Source organism: Phallusia mammillata, chromosome 6 (genome assembly GCF_965637545.1).
Source record: "Phallusia mammillata chromosome 6, kaPhaMamm4.hap1.1, whole genome shotgun sequence".
NCBI classification, from domain to species: Eukaryota; Metazoa; Chordata; class Ascidiacea; order Phlebobranchia; family Ascidiidae; genus Phallusia; species Phallusia mammillata.
Genome location: NC_137257.1, coordinates 2,737,981 through 2,759,077, shown reverse-complemented (window position 1 = coordinate 2,759,077; position 21,097 = coordinate 2,737,981). Strand labels below are relative to the sequence as shown.

Sequence of the window (21,097 nt, the reverse complement as noted above, 5' to 3'; positions counted from 1 at the left end):
TATGTCCCTGTATAACATTTGATTGTACCCTGAAGTGAACAAATCGACACATTGTCATAACAATGGTGAATCACTCAAAATCGCCTTCACTTTTTGTCATTAAAGTTGCTTAAAATAGATGCCACCAAATCATATATTACTATAACCCTAACACATAAATGTGTTGTGGATGTTTTTAGTCAACAGGATCATTGATTTAATCATAAAACCAGTTCAAAAGAGAATATATTTGTTAATGTTTTGTTATTTGTCATTTTTTTTATCCATGTGTGGAATCTTTTAATCACTTTTAATGAAGAAATTTTGTATTTGTAGCAGCTGGTAAAAACGAAATAAAATGGAAGTAGTTTGTCACTGTTTAATTGCAAAAAAAAATCATTGCAAACAGCAGACCTTGCAAAAAAGGGAAAATGAACTATTTTTTCTCGCACACTGACGGATGAAGTGTTTCACAAACAAAATCGTCAACCAGGTAGTTACTAACGGAAGCTAATCTGCCACAATTTTGACCGCTCCCGCCGTTCGGTTCAGTATTTCCGAAAAACGAGTTTTGCTCCGTCATGGCAACTCCATCAACATATTCCCAATTTCCTTCATTGTTTAGGTCAGTTGCACCAATCCATAAATATTCATAGGAAAGGGGACGTATTAGTTTGTCTATTATCCAGCTTTAAAAAATAACAAAATGTAAATTACCCTTAATAAAAAATTTTACCCTTTAATAATCTTTAAATTTGATTTTTTTTGCCTTTTTACATATACCCCCCTTAAGAAATCATCGCATGAGTCGTTGGAAACTGTAGTTGAAACTGCAATTCCGGCCTAATCTCTAGTTTTGTTCGAAATAAAAAACAAAAACAAAATTGTAAATTGTGGCACAAATAGGGTCAGTGTGAATTCAAGCCCGAATCACCAGTATATTATTCAATATAATGTCTGAACCCGACCCGAAATGTCTGCCCAGACTTACTACTTTAATTTATCACACACACAAAGATTGATGAGCTATTGTAGAAGCTTATGAGATAATAATTATTATGCGTTTTATATGGCGTCTTAGAAGATAAGTACGTTGAAACCTGGCCAGGTTTAAACTCCATTAAAACCTACTTGCGAACTGTTTCGTCTCTCAGACCCCAAGTGGCAAGTTTTCTTCCAATCGAACGACAATTATCTCTTGCATCTTGCCAGTTCATTAGAGTTGTGATCACAATGTGACGTTCAACTAATAATGCACGTTGACAAATGTTAACATAAAAAAGTACCTTCTTTAAAAAAGTAAAGCAGCCGATTGTTTTTGCAGACGTTTAATACAGTAATTCGCTACATACATACCAAGTCTTTACAAATTTTGTATTTGTTTTAGAGTCAAAATAAGATTGTAAAGCTAAGAATTTGTTAAATTAAACCACACGGGGCACTAGGTTTAAGTTTATGCGCTAGACAAATAGATAATAATTTAAAATGACGTCTTCGTTTCAAGGTTCATTACATGTCCAAATGTACTTTTGTCGGGAATTTTGATCTCAGTTGAACCAAAAACAGTTCTACTACACAAGTAAAAAAAATACCGCGCGGTTAGGTGTAAATTTTTCTGATCTGGAAAATGAAACACTGGTTGGGGTGCGCACGGATTATAAACGTCGCTCTCATGCGAAATCATCTGAAAAAATACTTGCCCTCCCCCACCTTAACAAAAATATTTGTAAGAAATACAGAATATTATCCATTATCTGAAACGTCAACCTGTAATGCTTCCCGCTTCAACGGCTGCTGCACATAAAGCTGCTTGGATGAAACGTTCCTGAGCCACACGAATCGGTGTGAGAATTGGAACAGCCAGCCGGGCAATTTATTACAGCATATGTGTCCGAAAAATCTCCCTTTGTTGTACATCCGACTAAAGCAGTTTTACGTTTGTTCATTTAGGCAAATCCAATGACATTTTGGGCAATTAAAATTTTGTTACCGTTTAAATGATTATTTTTTTAATTTTTATCAACGCTATTGTCTAAATTTGAATAGATGTGCTTGGTTTCATATTAAACATATGAAGGTGAAAATTAAACGCTTAATCTATCTGGTAATTTTCATAAGTTGCCCGGGTATAAAAAAAAAACTTTGAACACAAAAGAATTTCTCTATTTAACAGTTTAGACCAGTGGTTCCCAAACTTTTTCATATTTTTTTCAAAACGGTCCCTTCGCCATTTTTTCGAGGGCTCGCGGTCCTTAAGCCTAAATGTGTATTTCACACAAACGAAAGTTGATTGCAGGATTTTAGCCAGTTTTGCAAAATTGCGCATAACAATCATCCAAAGACAGCATGTGACATCACAAACAGGACAAAAACATTACGATTGTGCGCGAACAATTGCATTTTTGATAGTTGTCATTTAATAAAGGCCATTGTTTAGCAATGGAGACAGTCGATTCTCAATTCTACTTTGATTTAAACTTATTTAGTGGCACAAACTGACGCCAAATAAGATTATAGAATTAATTCAACCCCTAAAGGACCGCAGACCCCAGTTTGGGAACCGCTGGTTTAGACATTAGTTTGTTCTTACTTGTAAACTTGTACCACTTTGTGATTTCTGTTGAACAGTGAGAAGAATATTCTTCAGACTGTGAAACCACAATCGTACATGAATTCACTTCAGATTCGTAAACAGCTACATCTCCACCACTGTCTGTTAGTGAACAAAACGACAATTCGGAAACAAGTGTTTCTGAAAGTTACGCCAAACAATGTGAACCAGACACAAAACATTTGATGCTAGTTCAGAAAAAAATGGGGTTTTAGCGCTATCCAGTCCTTGGTCTAACGGCACATGCATAATAAATCAAAAGGGTAGCCAAATTTGATTCACAAATCAGTTTACCACTCAATGCTCCATGTGCTATTGCTGCTGAGCAAATAGGCTCTTCAGGTTGGTGGGAAAAGTTACATTCGTTCAACACAAGTTCCATGCAACCAGAAGGACATGTGACCTTGGTTATGGAGTGAGTGAGCTCTGAGAATTTCGTATCACAAGTCGCTACAAAAAGTAATACAAAATTGTTGTATCTAAATTATTAGGTATTATTAAGCAGACGAAATAAACTCAACTCAACTCTCTAAGGTTTGAAATTACATAAAATATTACCAAAAAGCTCAAAATCGACATTACAAACTATTCAAAGCCGCCAGCATAATATGTGTGAACTTTCCCACTTAACAAAACCACTATAGTTTATAAATTGATTGCACGAAACAAAAAACCTTGAGTATATTATTTCATACCTGTTATTGTCGACACAACCAAAGAAATATTAAAGCACAGAAATAACAACACAATATAGAATGAACAACACAAACGCGACATGCTAGCCAACAGATGCTCCTAAACAATTCTAAAACGACAGTCTATGGCAGGGGTCACCAAACTACGGCCCGCGGGCCGCATCCGGCCCTCGAGGTCATTTCATCCGGCCCGCGACCACATTTTTTGGTTTGCCAAATCGTATTGATAACTTTGTAACATTCAAAAATTAAACTACTCCTCACGAAAGTTTACCCGATATGTAGAATTGATATCACCTAGTTTCATAGGATTACAACGCTCAAGATTGATCCAAAGCCGGTTTGTTACGTCACAAACAAGACTACAAGTGTTAATTGTGTGCAAACAATTGCCTCATTTTGTTACTTGTGACGTAATATACAAGCATTGCTCGTATGATGAGACCAACTGTACAGTTTAACAGTCGCATTACCAGATTTTGAATGGGATTGTGGAAAGACCATCTCTTGGCGCCCCTATAAAAATCGCCTCGAGGGCTAAGTTTGGAAAGACGGCGCTGGGGCATGTAAACTATGCGGCCCGTGCGAATCATCATTAAACTTATCCGGCCCGCTGTGAAAAAAGTTTGGTGACCCCTGGTCTATGGTAACAAAACCACATTTGAAAAATACAGCAAAATATATGCCGGTAGTCTACGTGCGACCCCAAAAGTTGTATCATTAGAGAAGTGAATCATATGAACTGCCCTGACTGAAAATAATTGACGTTGCTGAGAAAGAACAGAGTAAATGACATCGATATCATAACACAAACCCGCATAGAATGTATCATATTTGTTGCACGGCTGCGTAATTTTATATTTTTTTGTATAAGATACAACATACGCCCTAGCCAGCATTCGAATGACTTTATGAATGTCAGGCTATATTTTGTCATCGTCACATCATTACAATTTTCTGTTCAAGTTTGATAGCTCGTACAATCGACCATTTTAGTAATTACTTAGCTGACAAATTTAGAACACTCAAATCAGTCTAATGGATTTAAAAAGGACTGAAATATACAGATCATACGCAGAGTAATCATCGTCGCCATTTTCACGGTTTATTTACCAACGTTAAAGTCTCGTCGCAAAAATATAGGCAGGCAAAGCAGGGCCCTGGAGAGGAAAAGCATGTACTTGAGCAAGCAATTTTCTGGGCCGCTACTCGAAAACTGCTCAAAACAAGATTGGCGTCATCAAAAGAGAAACTAGGATAATGGGCGCCGGCACGTAGGGGCAAGAGGGGGAGTACCAAAAGCGCACCGGTACACAAAACAAATGTTGAATAAATAGTGTTTTTAGGATCGTTTTTTATTATAAAAGATATCGAAATTGACCGAAACCTACATTTAAAGCTGTTTATCACATGATTTCATCACAGTACCATTCTACTAAACCAGTCAATCATGCATAGTCAAAATGTTGATAAAGTCATCGCTTTATATTCTGTGCTCATGTGAGTGATTGCTCAGCAAAATAAGGGGTCACACATGCACTAATTCGCTGCAGGTGCAAAGCTAATGTTGATCAATGAATCAATAGATCAATCAATTTATTTGTTTTCAGCGCACATAATAAACGTAATAATAATTCACAATAAACAGGACAAGTAAAAGCGTTGCAACATTTTTTTAAACATACTGAAAAAGGTAACAATAATAATTTTTATATTTGTCAAAAATGATATAACTTAGCGCTTTTAGTCACCAGACCATTCTTAACTCATGAACTGAGTTTGAAAACAGAACAATATGTGTGCTTTACCGTACGAAGTCAATATTCAATACGTGTTGTTGCTACAATCGTAGAAACATTTATGGATAAAATTAACAACACCATAGTAATTGCAAAACGACATATCAATTTTCTGCTGTTTTTGATTGGCTTTGAATGCCCACAAAACTTTTTATCCATAAAGCGAAGTAGTTTGTCACCCTTTGCAGCAAAAACCACTGCGAACAGAAAACCGTGCACAAAAAGAAATTGAACTATTTTTTCTCGCACACTGATGATGAAAGTTTATTACAAATATTATCGTGCAACAAGTAGTTATCATCGGACCACAATGTGCCACAATTTTCAACGCTCCCGCCGTAAGGTTCAAGACCTCCGAAAAACGAGTTTTGCTCAGTAAAGGCGACACCATCAACGTATGTCCAAGTCCCTTCACTGTTTAGGTCATTTGCACCAATCCAGTAATTTTCAGGCGAACGTGGACGTACTAGTTTGTCTAAAATCCAGCTTCATGTAAAAAAATGACAAAAAAAAAAAAAAAAAAATAAGCTTATGAAAAGTTAAAAATCCATGTTTTGCATTCACACATAAAACCTAATCGAATCATCCCATTAACTCAAGGGAAATTCCCAAAGTCCCGTTGAAAACTACGAATTGTGCCAAAACCCGATTCAAAAATAATAAAATAATAATTATGCCGAAAAGTTGATAAAATTGCTGCACAATTGAGGCTGAGTGTGAAGTCAGGCCCGAATCAAAGTGTTTTATTCAAGGTAATGCCTGAACCCGACCCGAAATGTCTGTCCAGACTTACTACTTTAATTTATCACACACAAGTATTGATGAGCTATTGTGGAAGCTTATGAGATAATAATTATTATGCGTTATACATGGTTTGTCCTAGAAGATGTGTGCGAGTCAATTTTTTGAACAAGTCCCTTTTCAAGCTCCACTAAAACTCACTTGCGAACTGTTTCGTCTCTCATGCCCCAAGTAACAAGATCTCTTCCAATCAAACGACAATTATCTCTTGCATCTTGCCAGTTCATTAGAGTTGTAACCACAATGTGACGTTCAACTAATAATGCAAGTTTACAAATATTAACATAAAAAAGTACCTTCTTTAAAAAATAGCTTAAGCAAATCATGTTAATACAGTAATTCACTACATAGGCTACATACAAAGTCTTTAAAAGTTTTTGTATTTGTAGATAACAATTTAAAATGACGACTTTTGTTAAAGTTTATTGCACGTTCGAATGTACTTTTGTAGGGATTTTTAAAGCCAGTTGCACCAAAAACGGTTTTACTGCAAAAGTAATAAAGAGTGCGCGGTTAGGTGCAGATTTTTCTAACCTGGAAAATGAAACGCTGGTTGGGGTGCGCACGGATTATAAACGTCGCTCTCATGCGAAATCATCTGAAAAAACACTTGCCCTCCTCCACCTTAACAAAATTATTTGTGAAATACAGAATATTATCCATTATCTGAAAACGTTAACCTGTGATGCTTCCCGCTTCAACGGCTGCTGCACATAAAGAGCTTGTAGAAAGAAACGTTAACGAGCCGCATGAATCGGTGTGAGGATTGGAACAGCCAGTCGGGCAATTTATGACAGCATATGTGTCCGAAAAATCTCCCTTTGTCGTACATCTAACTAAAATAGTTTGCACATGATTAAATTTAAATATAAGTGACGGTTATATAGCAAAAGTATGCTAAGGTAAAATTAGTAGACTGATTAGACTGTGCTGAAAGCTTCATTTTGACGGGTCAAGTGACTCGATGGCCAATGTTTGGCTCTCACTGACCCGGTCGCGCTTCTACTACGTTCGTTATATTTTGGTTATGCAATTGTTTAAATTTCAAAGCGTGACAAATAAAACATTGAATGAATGATATAATTGTCCGTAACTTGAAACGCCAGTGTTAAAAAGCATAGTTTTAAGTTGCACAGGCATAATAGAAAGAAGGACCTTTGGTCACAAAGCATTTCTTCAGTTAACGCAGTAGTTCTCAAACTGTGCGTCGCGATGCCCTGGTGCGTCGTTTCAATTTTCCAAGGGCGTCGCAGAATAGTTCCGTTTCATGGCTTTTTGTTGATATATCAATAAACACAACTTTAATAATTAATTCTTCATTAACTTTTATTTGCTGGTGCGTCGCAAGTCCTGAAAACTTTTTTACAGGCGTCGCAACAAAAAAAGTTTGAGAACCACTGAGTTAACAGATTAGACATTAGTTTGTTCTTACTTGTAAACTTGTACCACTTTGTGATTTCTTTTGAACAGTGAGAAGAACATTCTTCAGAATGCGAAACCACAATCGTACATGTCTTTACTTCAGATTCGTAAACAGCTACATCTCCACCACTGTCTGTTAGTGAACAAAACGACAATACGTAAATAAGTGTTTCTGAAAGTTTCGCCAAACAATGTGAACGAGACAAAAAACTATTTCATAAAAATGGGGACTTTTTTGACTAGTTCATAAAAAATTGGGGTTTTAGCAATATCCAGTCCTCGGTCTAACAGCACAAAATAAAGATAAAGGACAGCCAAATTCGATTTACAAATCAGTTTACCACTCAATGCTCCATGTGTTATTGCTGCAGAACAAATGGGCTCTTTAGGTTGGTGGGAAAAGTTACATTCGTTCAACACAAGTTCCATGCAACCAGAAGGACATGTGACCTTAGTTATGGGGTGGGTGACCTCTGAGAATTTCGTATCACACGTGGCTGAAAAAAGTAATACAAAATTGTTGTATCTAAATTATTAAGTATTATTAAGCAGACGAAATAAACTCAACTCAACTCTCTAAGGTTTGAAATTACATAAAATATTACCAAAAAGCTCAAAATCGACATTACAAACTATTCAAAGCCGCCAGCATAATATGTGTGAACTTTCCCACTTAACAAAACCACTATAGTTTATAAATTGATTGCACGAAACAAAAAAACCTTGAGTATATTATTTCATACCTGTTATTGTCGACACAACCAAAGAAATATTAAAGCACAGAAATAACAACACAATATAGAATGAACAACACAAACGCGACATGCTAGCCAACAGATGCTCCTAAACAATTCTAAAACGACAGTCTATGGTAACAAAACCACATTTGAAAAATACAGCAAAATATAAGCTGGTAGTCTACGTGCGACCCCAAAAGTATCATTAGAGAAGTGAATCATATGAACTGCCCTGACTGAAAATAATTGACGTTGCTGAAAATGAGCAAGAGTAAATAACATCGATATCATAACACAAACCCGCATAGAATGTGTCATGTTTGTTTGTACGGCTGCGTAATTTTATATTTTTTTTATATAAGATACAACATACGCCCTAGCCAGCATACGAATGACTTTATGAATGTCAGGTTATATTTTGTCATCGTCACATCATAACAATTTTCTGTTCAAGTTTTTGAAGCAAAGAACTGTTATGATATCGATGTCATTTACTCTGTTCTTTCTCAGCAACGTCAATTATTTTCAGTCAGGGCAGTTCATACGATTCACTTCTCTAATGATACAACTTTTGGGGTCGCACGTAGACTACCGGCATATATTTTGCTGTATTTTTCAAATGTGGTTTTGTTACCATAGACCAGGGGTCACCAAACTACGGCCCTCGAGGTTATTTCATCCGGCCCGCGACTACATTGTTTGGTTCGTCAAATTGTATTGACAATTTTGTAACATTCAAAAAGTAATCTACTCCTTACGAAAGTTTTTCTGTCGCGATATGTAGAATCAATGTTACGTAGTCTCACAGGATTACAACGCCCAGGACTAAGCCAAAGCCCGCTTGTTACGTTATAGATAAGACTACAAGTGTTAATTGTGCGGAAATAATTGCCTTCTTTTGTTACTTGTGACGAAATATACAGTTTTAAAGTCGCATAACCGGATTTTAAACGGGTTGTCGCTATAAAAATACGCCCCTATAAAAATATAAAAATCTTGACGCCCCTATAAAAATCGCTTTGCGGGCTAAGTTTGGAAAGACGGCGCAAGGGCATGTCAACTATGCGGCCCGCGCGAATCATTATTAAACTTATCAGGCCCGCAGTGAAAAAAGTTTGGTGACCCCTGCCATAGACTGTCGTCTTAGAATTGTTTAGTAGCATCTGTTGGCTAGCATGTCGCGTTTGTGTTGTTCATTCTATATTGTGTTGTTATTTCTGTGCTTTAATATTTCTTTGGTTGTGTCGACAATAACAGGTATGAAATAATATACTCAAGGTTTTTTGTTTCGTGCAATCAATTTATAAACTATAGTGGTTTTGTTAAGTGGGAAAGTTCACACATATTATGCTGGCGGCTTTGAATAGTTTGTAATGTTGATTTTAAGCTTTTCAGTAATATTTTATGTAATTCCAAACCTTAGAGAGTTGAGTTGAGTTTATTTCGTCTGCTTAATAATACTTAATAATTTAGATACAACAATTTTGTATTACTTTTTGTAGCGACTTGTGATACGAAATTCTCAGAGCTCACTCACTCCATAACCAAGGTCACATGTCCTTCTGGTTGCATGGAACTTTTGTTGAGCAAATGTAACTTTTCCCACCAACCTGAAGAGCCCATTTGCTCTGCAGCAATAGCACATGGAGCATTGAGTGGTAAACTGAATTGTAAATTAAATTTGGCCACCCTATTTCATTTATTATGTTCTGTCAGACCGAGGATCTGGAGTGGATAAGTCCATTTTTTTCTGAATTAACATCAAACACTTTGTTTATTGTGGTTTTGTTCACTAACAGACAGTGGTGGAGATGTAGCTGTTTACGAATCTGAAGTAAAGACATGTACAACTGCGGTTTCTCAGTCTGAAGAATATTCTTCTCACTGTTCATTAGAAATTACAAAGTGGTACAAGTTTACAAGTAAGAACAAACAAATGTCTAAACCAGTGGGTTTCTTTTTACTAATGGCGACAACTTATTTTATTGCTGCGTACCACTAAACCCTGTTTCGATGAATAGATCAAGAAATAAGTCTTTTGGCTGGAATAATTTCAAAACCAGTATAGTTTCAAAAAGCAATTTCAAAAGAATGTTTAAGACAGTTTCGCCCTGACCTAGGGTTGATAAGTTTGACTTCAATTCAGTATGACAAAAAGCTACTAGCCTGTGCCACCTGATAAGCTCCGGCGTAACACTAATGGCAAGCGTACTAGAGGTAAAGAACCACTGGTTTAAACTGTTAAATGGAGAAATTCATTGTGATCAGAGTTCCTATTTTGTGTTATGCCTGTGCAACTTGTACAAATTACCAGATAGACTGAAAGAGTTCAGTTTTAACATTAGCTTATGTTTGACATAAAACCGAGCACGTCTATTCAAATTTAAACAAGAGCGTTTATGAAAAGGTAAAATGAAATAATGAAAACGGTAACAATTTTTATTTTTTGCCTAAAATGTCATTGGATTTTCCTAAGTGTGAAACTTCTTTAGTCGGATGTACAACAAAGGGAGATTTTTCGGACACATATGCTGTCATAAATTGCCCGGCTGGCTGTTCCAATCATCATACCGATTCGTGTGGGTCAGGAACGTTTCATCCTACCAGCTCTTTATGTGCAGCAGCCGTTGAAGCTGGAAGCATTACAGGTTAACGTTTACTAAATGGATTATATTCTGTATTTCTTACTAATATTTTTGTTAAGGTGAAGGAGGGCAAGTGTTTTTTCAGATGATTTCGCATGAGAGCGACGTTTATAATCCGTGCGAACCTCATCCAGTGTTTCATTTTCCAGGTCAGAAAAATTTTCAGTTTACACCTAACCGCGCGGTATCTGTTATACTTTTGCAGTAAAACCGTTTTTGGTGTAACTGAAATCAAAGTACATTTTGGTGTGTAATAAACCAAAAACGAAGGCCTCTTTTTAATTGTAAAACATTAACCCGCTGCCCAATGCTATTGAAACTTACAGAATTCTAAGCTCTAAAATATTATTTTTTCGCTAAAACAAATCCAAAAAGACTTGGCATAAATGTATGAAATTACTTTATTAAACATGGATTAGGTACTTAAAGGTCTGCAAAAACAATAATAGCTTTTTGGCTGCTTTGCTTTTTTAAACCAGTTACTTTTTTATGTTAATTTTTGTCAACATGCATTATTAGTTAAACGTCACATTGTAATCACAACTCTAATGAACTGGCAAGATGCAAGAGATCATTGTCGTTCGATTGGAAGAGATCTTGCCACTTGGGGCATGAGAGACGAAACAGTTCGCAAGTGAGTTCTAATGCAGTTTAAACCTGGCCAGGTTCAATGCACACATGTGGCTGAAAACTGGTCGGGTTTTAATGCACACATCTTCAAAGACAAACCATATAAGACGTCAAAGCGGTATTTTGTAAGCTTCTGCATTAGCTCACGTCACCATTAATACTTGTGTTTGTAAATAAGAGTAGTAAGTCTGGCCGGACTTTTAGGTTCAGGTTTTGGCCTCACTTGAATGAAACCGGCTTGATTTAGGCTTGGCTTCACACTAGGCCAGTAGTTCTTAACCTTTTTCTTTGCTGCACCCCTTTCAAATCACAAACTAATTTTCGCACCCCTTCTGTACAGAATTACGTAATTGCTTATAAAAAAAACCTTACCAACTTTAATGATTCAGCATCCCCACACCCCCTAGGAACAGCTATCGGTACCCTTGTGGGCACCCCTGGTTAAGAACCCCTGCACTAGGCATTATTTTTAGCCACAATTTTATCATCTTTCAGGCATAGTTTGGACTTTTTGGACAATAATTTGGGTGCAAATCATAGTTTTTTACTAAAGTTTTCCGGAATTTAATGGGATGATTACGTTAGATTATATGTGTGAAAGCAAATAAAATGATTTTTTCAGTTTCTATAAAGAAAAATCTCCTAATTCAGATTATTTTTTTTAAGCTGGATATTAGACAAACTAATACGTCCTCGCCCCCCTGAACATTACTGGGTCGGTGCAAGTGATCTATACAGTGAAGGGAATTGGACATATGTTGATGGAGTTGCCTTCACAGAGCAAAACTCGTTTTTCGGTCCTCTTGAACCCAACGGAGGAAGCAGTGCAAATTGTGGGAGATTATATTTCGACACTGATTATCTGTTGGACGATGATGCTTGTAATACTCTTCTATCGTCAGTGTGTGAAAAAAAATAATTTTACTCTTTGTGATCTGTTCGCAGCTGTGATAAAGGCCCAACGTCAGATCTTTGAAAGGGTATAACGCACAAATTTATGAAACTTGCAAGTTTCAGATATGCATTAAAAAGAAACAAACAACAGTATTGAAAAAGGAATGGAACCAGTTTTTTTGAACATAAAGGGCCAACGTCAGATCTGTGAAAGGGTATAACGCACAAATTTATGAAACTTGCAAGTTTCAGATATGCATTAAAAACAAACAAACAACAGTATTAAAAAAGGAATGGAACCAGTTTTTTTGAACATAAAGGGCCAACGTCAGATCTGTGAAAGGGTATAATGCACAAATTTATGAAACTTGCAAGTTTCAGATATGCGTTAAAAACAAACAAACAATAGTATTGAAAAAGGAATGGAACCAGTTTTTTTAACATGAAGGGCCAACGTCAGATCTGTGAAAGGGTATAACGCACAAATTTATGAAACTTGCAAGTTTCAGATATGCATTAAAAACAAACAAACAACAGTATTAAAAAAGGAATGGAACCAGTTTTTTTGAACATAAAGGGCCAACGTCAGATCTGTGAAAGGGTATAATGCACAAATTTATGAAACTTGCAAGTTTCAGATATGCATTAAAAACGAACAAACAATAGTATTGAAAAAGGAATGGAACCAGTTTTTTTTAACATAAAGGGCCAACGTCAGATCTGTGAAAGGGTATAATGCACAAATTTATGAAACTTGCAAGTTTCAGATATGCATTAAAAACAAACAAACAACAGTATTAAAAAAGGAATGGAACCAGTTTTTTTGAACATAAAGGGCCAACGTCAGATCTGTGAAAGGGTATAATGCACAAATTTATGAAACTTGCAAGTTTCAGATATGCATTAAAAAGAAACAAACAATAGTATTGAAAAAGGAATGGAACCAGTTTTTTTAACATAAAGGGCCAACGTCAGATCTGTGAAAGGGTATAACGCACAAATTTATGAAACTTGCAAGTTTCAGATATGCATTAAAAACAAACAAACAATAGTATTGAAAAAGGAATGGAACCAGTTTTTTTAACATGAAGGGCCAACGTCAGATCTGTGAAAGGCTGTAACACAGTTTAAACCGGCAAAATACATGATAGTCTAACCATATTTAAAACGTTTCAGCGCATTTCATTTTAAAAACATTTCAGTGAAGACAAAAATGTTACCAAGCCAAAGTCTTATTTGCATTAAAACAGCACGTACACCCAAAAGACATGGATTATCGAGTCAAGTGTTCCGTTATGTGATGCATAAGGTGTGCATTTTAATTACCCATAAAAATACCCATTATGTAGGTAAAATTAACATACATCTAAGCTTATTACTAAATTTAGTCCCTAAGAATTTAGATCACGACAAACTCATATAGACATCATAGTAGCCTATGATGCTGGTCTTTTATTTTATCTACTATTTCTACTATTTCTATATGCCTTATATGTTTTTATTTTTATCCTTATATGTTTTATTAAAAACATCAAATACAATAATATTGAACAAGGAATGGAACCAGTATAGCTTTTAAGTTTTTTGGTCACGTTGTTGTCAATTTCAACAACTACGATTTCACAGAGAACTATAACAGAACTACATGTGTGTTGTTACTTACAAAGTCAACATTCAATACCTGTTGTCACTACAAACGTACAAACATTTATGGATAAAATTACCAACACCATAGTGTTTGCGAAACTACATTCCAACTTTCTGCTGTTTTTTGGTTCACTTTAAAAGCTTACAAACAAATGCTTATGTCCCTGTATAACATTTGATTGTACCCTGAAGTGAACAAATCGACACATTGTCATAACAATGGTGAATCACTCAAAATCGCCTTCACTTTTTGTCATTAAAGTTGCTTAAAATAGATGCCACCAAATCATATATTACTATAACCCTAACACATAAATGTGTTGTGGATGTTTTTAGTCAACAGGATCATTGATTTAATCATAAAACCAGTTCAAAAGAGAATATATTTGTTAATGTTTTGTTATTTGTCATTTTTTTATCCATGTGTGGAATCTTTTAATCACTTTTAATGAATAAATTTTATATTTGTAGCAGCTGGTAAAAACGAAATAAAATGGAAGTAGTTTGTCACTGTTTAATTGCAAAAAAAATCATTGCAAACAGCAGACCTTGCAAAAAAGGGAAAATGAACTATTTTTTCTCGCACACTGACGGATGAAGTGTTTCACAAACAAAATCGTCAACCAGGTAGTTACTAACGGAAGCTAATCTGCCACAATTTTGACCGCTCCCGCCGTTCGGTTCAGTATTTCCGAAAAACGAGTTTTGCTCCGTCATGGCAACTCCATCAACATATTCCCAATTTCCTTCATTGTTTAGGTCAGTTGCACCAATCCATAAATATTCATAGGAAAGGGGACGTATTAGTTTGTCTATTATCCAGCTTTAAAAAATAACAAAATGTAAATTACCCTTAATAAAAAATTTTACCCTTTAATAATCTTTAAATTTGATTTTTTTGCCTTTTTACATATACCCCCCTTAAGAAATCATCGCATGAGTCGTTGGAAACTGTAGTTGAAACTGCAATTCCGGCCTAATCTCTAGTTTTGTTCGAAATAAAAAACAAAAACAAAATTGTAAATTGTGGCACAAATAGGGTCAGTGTGAATTCAAGCCCGAATCACCAGTATATTATTCAATATAATGTCTGAACCCGACCCGAAATGTCTGCCCAGACTTACTACTTTAATTTATCACACACACAAAGATTGATGAGCTATTGTAGAAGCTTATGAGATAATAATTATTATGCGTTTTATATGGCGTCTTAGAAGATAAGTACGTTGAAACCTGGCCAGGTTTAAACTCCATTAAAACCTACTTGCGAACTGTTTCGTCTCTCAGACCCCAAGTGGCAAGTTTTCTTCCAATCGAACGACAATTATCTCTTGCATCTTGCCAGTTCATTAGAGTTGTGATCACAATGTGACGTTCAACTAATAATGCACGTTGACAAATGTTAACATAAAAAAGTACCTTCTTTAAAAAAGTAAAGCAGCCGATTGTTTTTGCAGACGTTTAATACAGTAATTCGCTACATACATACCAAGTCTTTACAAATTTTGTATTTGTTTTAGAGTCAAAATAAGATTGTAAAGCTAAGAATTTGTTAAATTAAACCACACGGGGCACTAGGTTTAAGTTTATGCGCTAGACAAATAGATAATAATTTAAAATGACGTCTTCGTTTCAAGGTTCATTACATGTCCAAATGTACTTTTGTCGGGAATTTTGATCTCAGTTGAACCAAAAACAGTTCTACTACACAAGTAAAAAAAATACCGCGCGGTTAGGTGTAAATTTTTCTGACCTGGAAAATGAAACACTGGTTGGGGTGCGCACGGATTATAAACGTCGCTCTCATGCGAAATCATCTGAAAAAATACTTGCCCTCCTCCACCTTAACAAAAATATTTGTAAGAAATACAGAATATTATCCATTATCTGAAACGTCAACCTGTAATGCTTCCCGCTTCAACGGCTGCTGCACATAAAGAGCTGCTTGGATGAAACGTTCCTGAGCCACACGAATCGGTGTGAGAATTGGAACAGCCAGCCGGGCAATTTATTACAGCATATGTGTCCGAAAAATCTCCCGCTGTTGTACATCCGACTAAAGCAGTTTTACGTTTGTTCATTTAGGCAAATCCAATGACATTTTTGGCAATTAAAATTTTGTTACCGTTTAAATGATTATTTTTAATTTTTTTCAACGCTATTGTCTAAATTTGAATAGATGTGCTTGGTTTCATATTAAACATATGAAGGTGAAAATTGAACGCTTAATCTATCTGGTAATTTTCATAAGTTGCCCGGGTATAAAAAAAAAACTTTGAACACAAAGCATTTCTCCATTTAACAGTTTAGACATTAGTTTGTTCTTACTTGTAAACTTGCACCACTTTGTGATTTCTGTTGAACAGTAAGAAGAATGTTCTTCAGACTGAGAAACCATAGTCGTACATGTCTTCATTTCAGATTCGTAAACAGTTACATTTCCACCACTCTCTGTCAGTGAACAAAACGACAATACGTAAATAAGTGTTTCTGAAAGTTTCGCCAAACAATGTGAACCAGACAAAAAAACGTTTTGATGGTAATTCAGAATGTTTTTGAGGTTTTAGCAATATCCAGTCCTTATTAAATCAAATAGGGCGGCCAAATACAATTTACAATTCAGTTTACCACTCAATGCTCCATGTGCTATTGCTGCAGAGCAAATGGGCTCTTCAGGTTGGTGGAAAAAGTTACATTCGTTCAACACAAGTTCCATGCAACCAGAAGGACATGTGACCTTAGTTATAGGGTGAGTGACCTCTGAGAATTTCGTATCACAACTTGCTGAAAATTAATACAAAATGTTTGTACCTGTTTTGTTAACCAAGCGAAATAAACTCAACTCAACTCTGCTAAAATATGAATTAACATAAAATATTACTGAAAAAGCTCAAAATCATCATTACAAACCGTTCAAAGCCGCCAGCTAAATTTGTGTAAAATTTAACACTTAACATAACCACCCTTACTTATAAATTGATTGCACGAAACAAAAAAACATTACCAAGTATATGATTTCGTACCTGTTATTGACGACACAACCAAAGATATATCGAAGCAAAAAAATAACAACAGAATACGGAATGAACAACGCCAAAACACCATCCTATCTTACAGAATATTTCAAACAAGTTCTGTGGTAAAAAAACACTTGAAAGCAAGTAAGATAAAGCAAGTAAGGTAGTAGTCGAAATGTGCAACAAAAGTTTTTCAACGTTTCATAATCATAGTGAATCATCTAAAAGCATCTAAAAGCGACAGAAAATAATTGACGTTTTTGAAACAAAGGAGAGGAGTACGATTTTACACAACAAGAATAGAATGTGTCATGTTTGTACAGTAACAACGTCAGCAAAATTTTAAACCATCAAATCTGTTTACGCTTTTGTAAAAAAGAATGATTCAACAAATCGCTCACAAATATTACACATTGCAACTGCTGCAAAGGCCCGTGACACGCATGTAGATTTGTTATTGTTGTTTGTTTCATGTTTATCGTCGGTGGGCGGGCAACGCCTGAATACGTTAATGCTCGCAATGAGTCCGCCGTCGAGCTGCCTGTTTTTATCGCAAGTCCATTGAACATTTTTTAATTTGATTTTTTTTACTTGGGCAGTTGGCGTCTTCAATTTTAGTTCAATTCATCGGGAACCGCTGGGTTGAAGCAATGCCGCTTAAGTTTCTTGCTCAGGGAAACATAGGCTACCGAGATAGGATTAGAACCCATGACCGCTGTGATAGCAGTCTGCCGTAACCGCCCCAAAACAGTTCGCCTGATATTTGTGTCGTTATCTTGGGCCCAAGTCGGCCTACGCCGTAGGCCCTACGGGATCACATGAAGCAGGTGTTTCCGTTTATGCGGGTTTGATTGGGCCAGCAGAACCTGTCCACAACCGTCTTATGCAACCAGACGTACCCCGCCAGGTTCACGCGGTCGGTTGCGATCCTATGCCAGAACATACCTGGAAAAAGGGAATTCAACCACCATTCACATAACCGGACACTTGACAATGTTCGTTAAAAATTCACAGGTAAAGCCCCTGTTTTGATATGATATCTATGAATGAATTTGTAATCGCACTTGGTTGTAAAAATGATTAAGACAATTTAGCATTCGTTATTTATGTTACAAAAATGCATTTTACTAGCCCTGCATCCTCTATTTCGTGTTACCATCCACACTTACTTTTCTAATCCGTTGCAAGTCGTTTAGTTGAGCTTGATTTTGCAACTTTTACAGGTCAGCCTCTTTACCCTAAGAAACTGGTTGCATTCCTTGTTTAATACTATTGTATTTGATTTGTTTCTAAAGCAAATCTTAACTATAATGCATGTTTCAAAAATTTGTGCTTTGCTCTGTGTATTTGCTTACTGAAGTACACTTTCTTTACAAAACAACATAATAACAATATTTTGTCTTAATCCATACTTTAGTTCTTGTTTGTACAACATTTACTATGACATGGTGTATTTTTTTATTGTTGTTGTTGTCTACTTTTCTCTGTTTTTAACCAGCTGGTATCTACCAATTTTTTTAACCCTGTGTTACCTAAACTGCTTGCTTTTTCACCAAAATTTTGTCCAAATAATTGCGAATAAGCTTGAATATTAGGTAGGTGATTTTGTTATGTGAATATTTACCCATTTTACACCTGTGTTTTGTGATTCCCTGCCACTCGTAGAATGTCTTTGCCTTAAATCTTGTTTAATTTCTAAAAATGTTAAAATTGTAAAGGATATAAAAAGTAAAAGTTCTTACAAAAATCAGGATATTGATATATGCTTTTGTGTAGGATGTACTTTTTGGTTTTCACATATTAATTTCACCCACATTCTCAGATGGTTTTTAGGTGTTTGGAAGAAGTTTGAAATATCGAAGTTTTAATGAATGACCCTGAATTTGATACGGACAGTGAAGATGAGCTTCCTCATGGCTGGGAAGAGAGGGTTACACCTGAGGGCTGGGTTTATTATGCCAAGTAGGTTATCCTGTTTTTTAAAGACTTGGTTTATTCAAATGGTGAAAAAACTTCGCCAGTCTGCAGGGTATTGCAGCTGCACTCGTGATTTTTGTTTGGCATATGGAAATTTAGAATAAAGTACTGCCTGGCCCTGTTTATCACTTTGCACCACACTTTAAGGTTATACACGCGGGACATGGTGGTCCTGCATGCCCACAATCATGTCAGGAACAGCCTTATTCTGAAAGCTTTGCAAGCATTGATCTATTCAGAAACCATAAAATAATTGAAATCACTTGCTAGCACTACATAAAATTAGTTTACCAAAATGTTTCAAATCCCCCGTTTGAAATTATTGTAAACTGACCTAACCAGCAAAATTGGATTTCCAGGTTATCTTTAGTGTATGCTGATGTCTGTTAAAAAAAAACATTGTTTTGCAGTCATTTTACAAAATCAACCAAATGGGAGCATCCAAAAAGTCACAAAAGAAAAAAAGTTGCAGCTGGTAAAAATGAATTATAATAATCTCTTATAATAAAGCTAATTGACTTTTTGCTTAGATCTTCCATATGGCTGGGAGAGAATGCAAGATGAAAAAGACAGAGTTTATTATGTGGAGTAAGTGTTCAGATTTACCCATTAGTGACTGTATCAAGTAAGTAAAGTAGGTGTATAATCACTTAAATGCATGTGACAAACATATATGCTGTTGCTGCCGGGCATAATATCAAATTTTAAGAGGTCTTCTGGCAATTGTATTTATACCGCTGTTTTGACAGCCTTTACAGGTCGCCTTCATCGGGGTAAATAACACTGAATGCAGTGTGCATGCAAAACAGTGCACAGACAAAGAAAAAAAAACAATGGTATAAAAACACAATTGCCAGAAGAGCTCTAAAAATTTTACATGTGACAAACCACATGCAAAATTAAATCAATCACTAGATTGGCATCACCAAAAGGTTCTAATAGCAGTAATTTAGTGACCAACTTGGACATTAAGAACGTATCTTAGCTAAATGTCTATATGAGAGTGATTTTCTGTAAAAATGCCAACGTCTGTTTCAGCCACTTGAACAAGAGGACAACCTATACTGACCCTCGTCTTGCATTTCCAACTGAGGTAAACAAACCAAAAGATGATTTTCGTCAAAGATTTGATGGAAGTAGCACCACTGATCAAGTTCTGCAGGGAACTGATTTAAGAGGGAAAGTAGCAATTGTAACTGGAGCAAACTGTGGCATAGGTATTGTTTTAGATTTCTTTTTAATATGAGAGTTTATTTGATAACACATAGGCCAAGCTGAGCCAAACCCTTGTTAGCTTAATGATAAAAATACAAAGATGAATAATTTTACCTATACATTATGGTACTGATGAATCCAGTTATTCACATATCAGTCAGCACATATTCCATTTATATGCATCGAGATTGTAAAATACATAGTAGAGGAAATAGTCCGGTAATTGCATTAAAAAGCTTGTGTTTTGAATAATGAAGCATGTAGGTTTTTACATATGTTTGGGCTGTTATATTTGCCATAAAATTCATGAGTTGTTTTGGCATGAAAGTGTGACACAATAAAATCGTAGTGTTTGTAACTACGAAATGAGTTTGACATGAAATGTTTTGTGTTAAGTCCTATAGTGAAAAACTGTTTTCTCCTTTTAATGTGTGACAGCATGTCGCAACTTACTCAAAGTTTGCTAAAACTTTGCGCAACTTTTTGCCCAAATAAGTTTTTGATTTTGCCACTTTTTCCCAAATACTTCTTTAAATACTTATAATTACCAGAAAGTATGAAAAGTATATTGTTGTAAAAATCAACATTTTGTTTTAGGTTTAGAAACAGCTCGCTCACTTGCTTGTCACGGTGCAAAAGTGATTTTAGCTTGCCGGAATGGAGGAAAAGCTCATGAAGCTATAAAAGCAATAAAAAATGATATGGTGGGCAAAAAGTCTTATGTACTGTTTGTTACTTTAAATTTTCAGTTGTTAAATTTGGTGATGGTGTTTCAGTTACATTGGTTACTAAGAACTTGTTTTAGAATTTTTTTCGACCTAATTTAGTTGATTTTAATTTGGTTTAACCCTTTGTGTGCTTTGGTTTCGACAATCCTTCTCAAATGCTTTGCCCAAATAGTTTCTTGTGCAGGTAAATAACTAGTGATGCACCGAAGTTTCAGTTGACTCAAACATTTCGGCCGAATACGCTGTTTTCCAATGTTTCGGTTTCGGCGCGAACCTTTTTAGGCGAGTTTGGTGCATCAC

The 21,097-nt window shown here is 35.7% G+C and overlaps 3 protein-coding genes across 12 annotated transcripts in view; 2 read left to right on the top strand and 1 right to left on the bottom strand.

Annotated features, from left to right (window-relative positions):
- Nucleotides 1-415: 415 nt before the first annotated feature.
- LOC145232682 (perlucin-like protein) lies at nt 416-3,367 on the bottom strand. Its single transcript, XM_080097350.1, has 5 exons — nt 3,361-3,367; nt 2,885-3,040; nt 2,570-2,692; nt 1,111-1,225; nt 416-668 (listed from the first exon to the last, which is right to left on the bottom strand). Exons 1-5 carry the CDS (start codon nt 3,365-3,367, stop codon nt 416-418), a joined length of 654 nt encoding a protein of 217 aa, XP_079953476.1.
- Nucleotides 3,368-9,914: 6,547 nt separating this feature from the next.
- LOC145232679 (perlucin-like protein) lies at nt 9,915-12,238 on the top strand. Its single transcript, XM_080097343.1, has 5 exons — nt 9,915-9,966; nt 10,537-10,692; nt 10,749-10,838; nt 11,209-11,323; nt 11,986-12,238. The coding sequence occupies exons 3-5, from the start codon at nt 10,775-10,777 to the stop codon at nt 12,236-12,238; spliced, it is 432 nt and encodes a 143-aa protein (XP_079953469.1). The 5' UTR covers nt 9,915-9,966; nt 10,537-10,692; nt 10,749-10,774.
- A 5,729-nt stretch (nt 12,239-17,967) lies between these two features.
- LOC145232255 (WW domain-containing oxidoreductase-like) overlaps nt 17,968-21,097 on the top strand; it is a 34,580-nt gene continuing 31,450 nt past the window's right edge. For 2 of the 10 annotated variants that reach the window (XM_080096817.1, XM_080096824.1), the window contains exons 1-6: nt 18,356-18,472; nt 18,700-18,839; nt 19,265-19,329; nt 19,385-19,479; nt 19,893-20,071; nt 20,667-20,773. In XM_080096817.1, the coding sequence (XP_079952943.1) occupies nt 18,749-18,839; nt 19,265-19,329; nt 19,385-19,479; nt 19,893-20,071; nt 20,667-20,773 (537 nt within the window). In that variant the 5' untranslated portion in view covers nt 18,356-18,472; nt 18,700-18,748. Of the gene's footprint in view, nt 18,101-18,355; nt 18,473-18,699; nt 18,840-19,264; nt 19,330-19,384; nt 19,480-19,892; nt 20,072-20,666; nt 20,774-21,097 lie in introns of those variants that run through there. The other 8 variants (XM_080096818.1, XM_080096815.1, XM_080096822.1 and 5 more) reach the window with 8 other exon arrangements.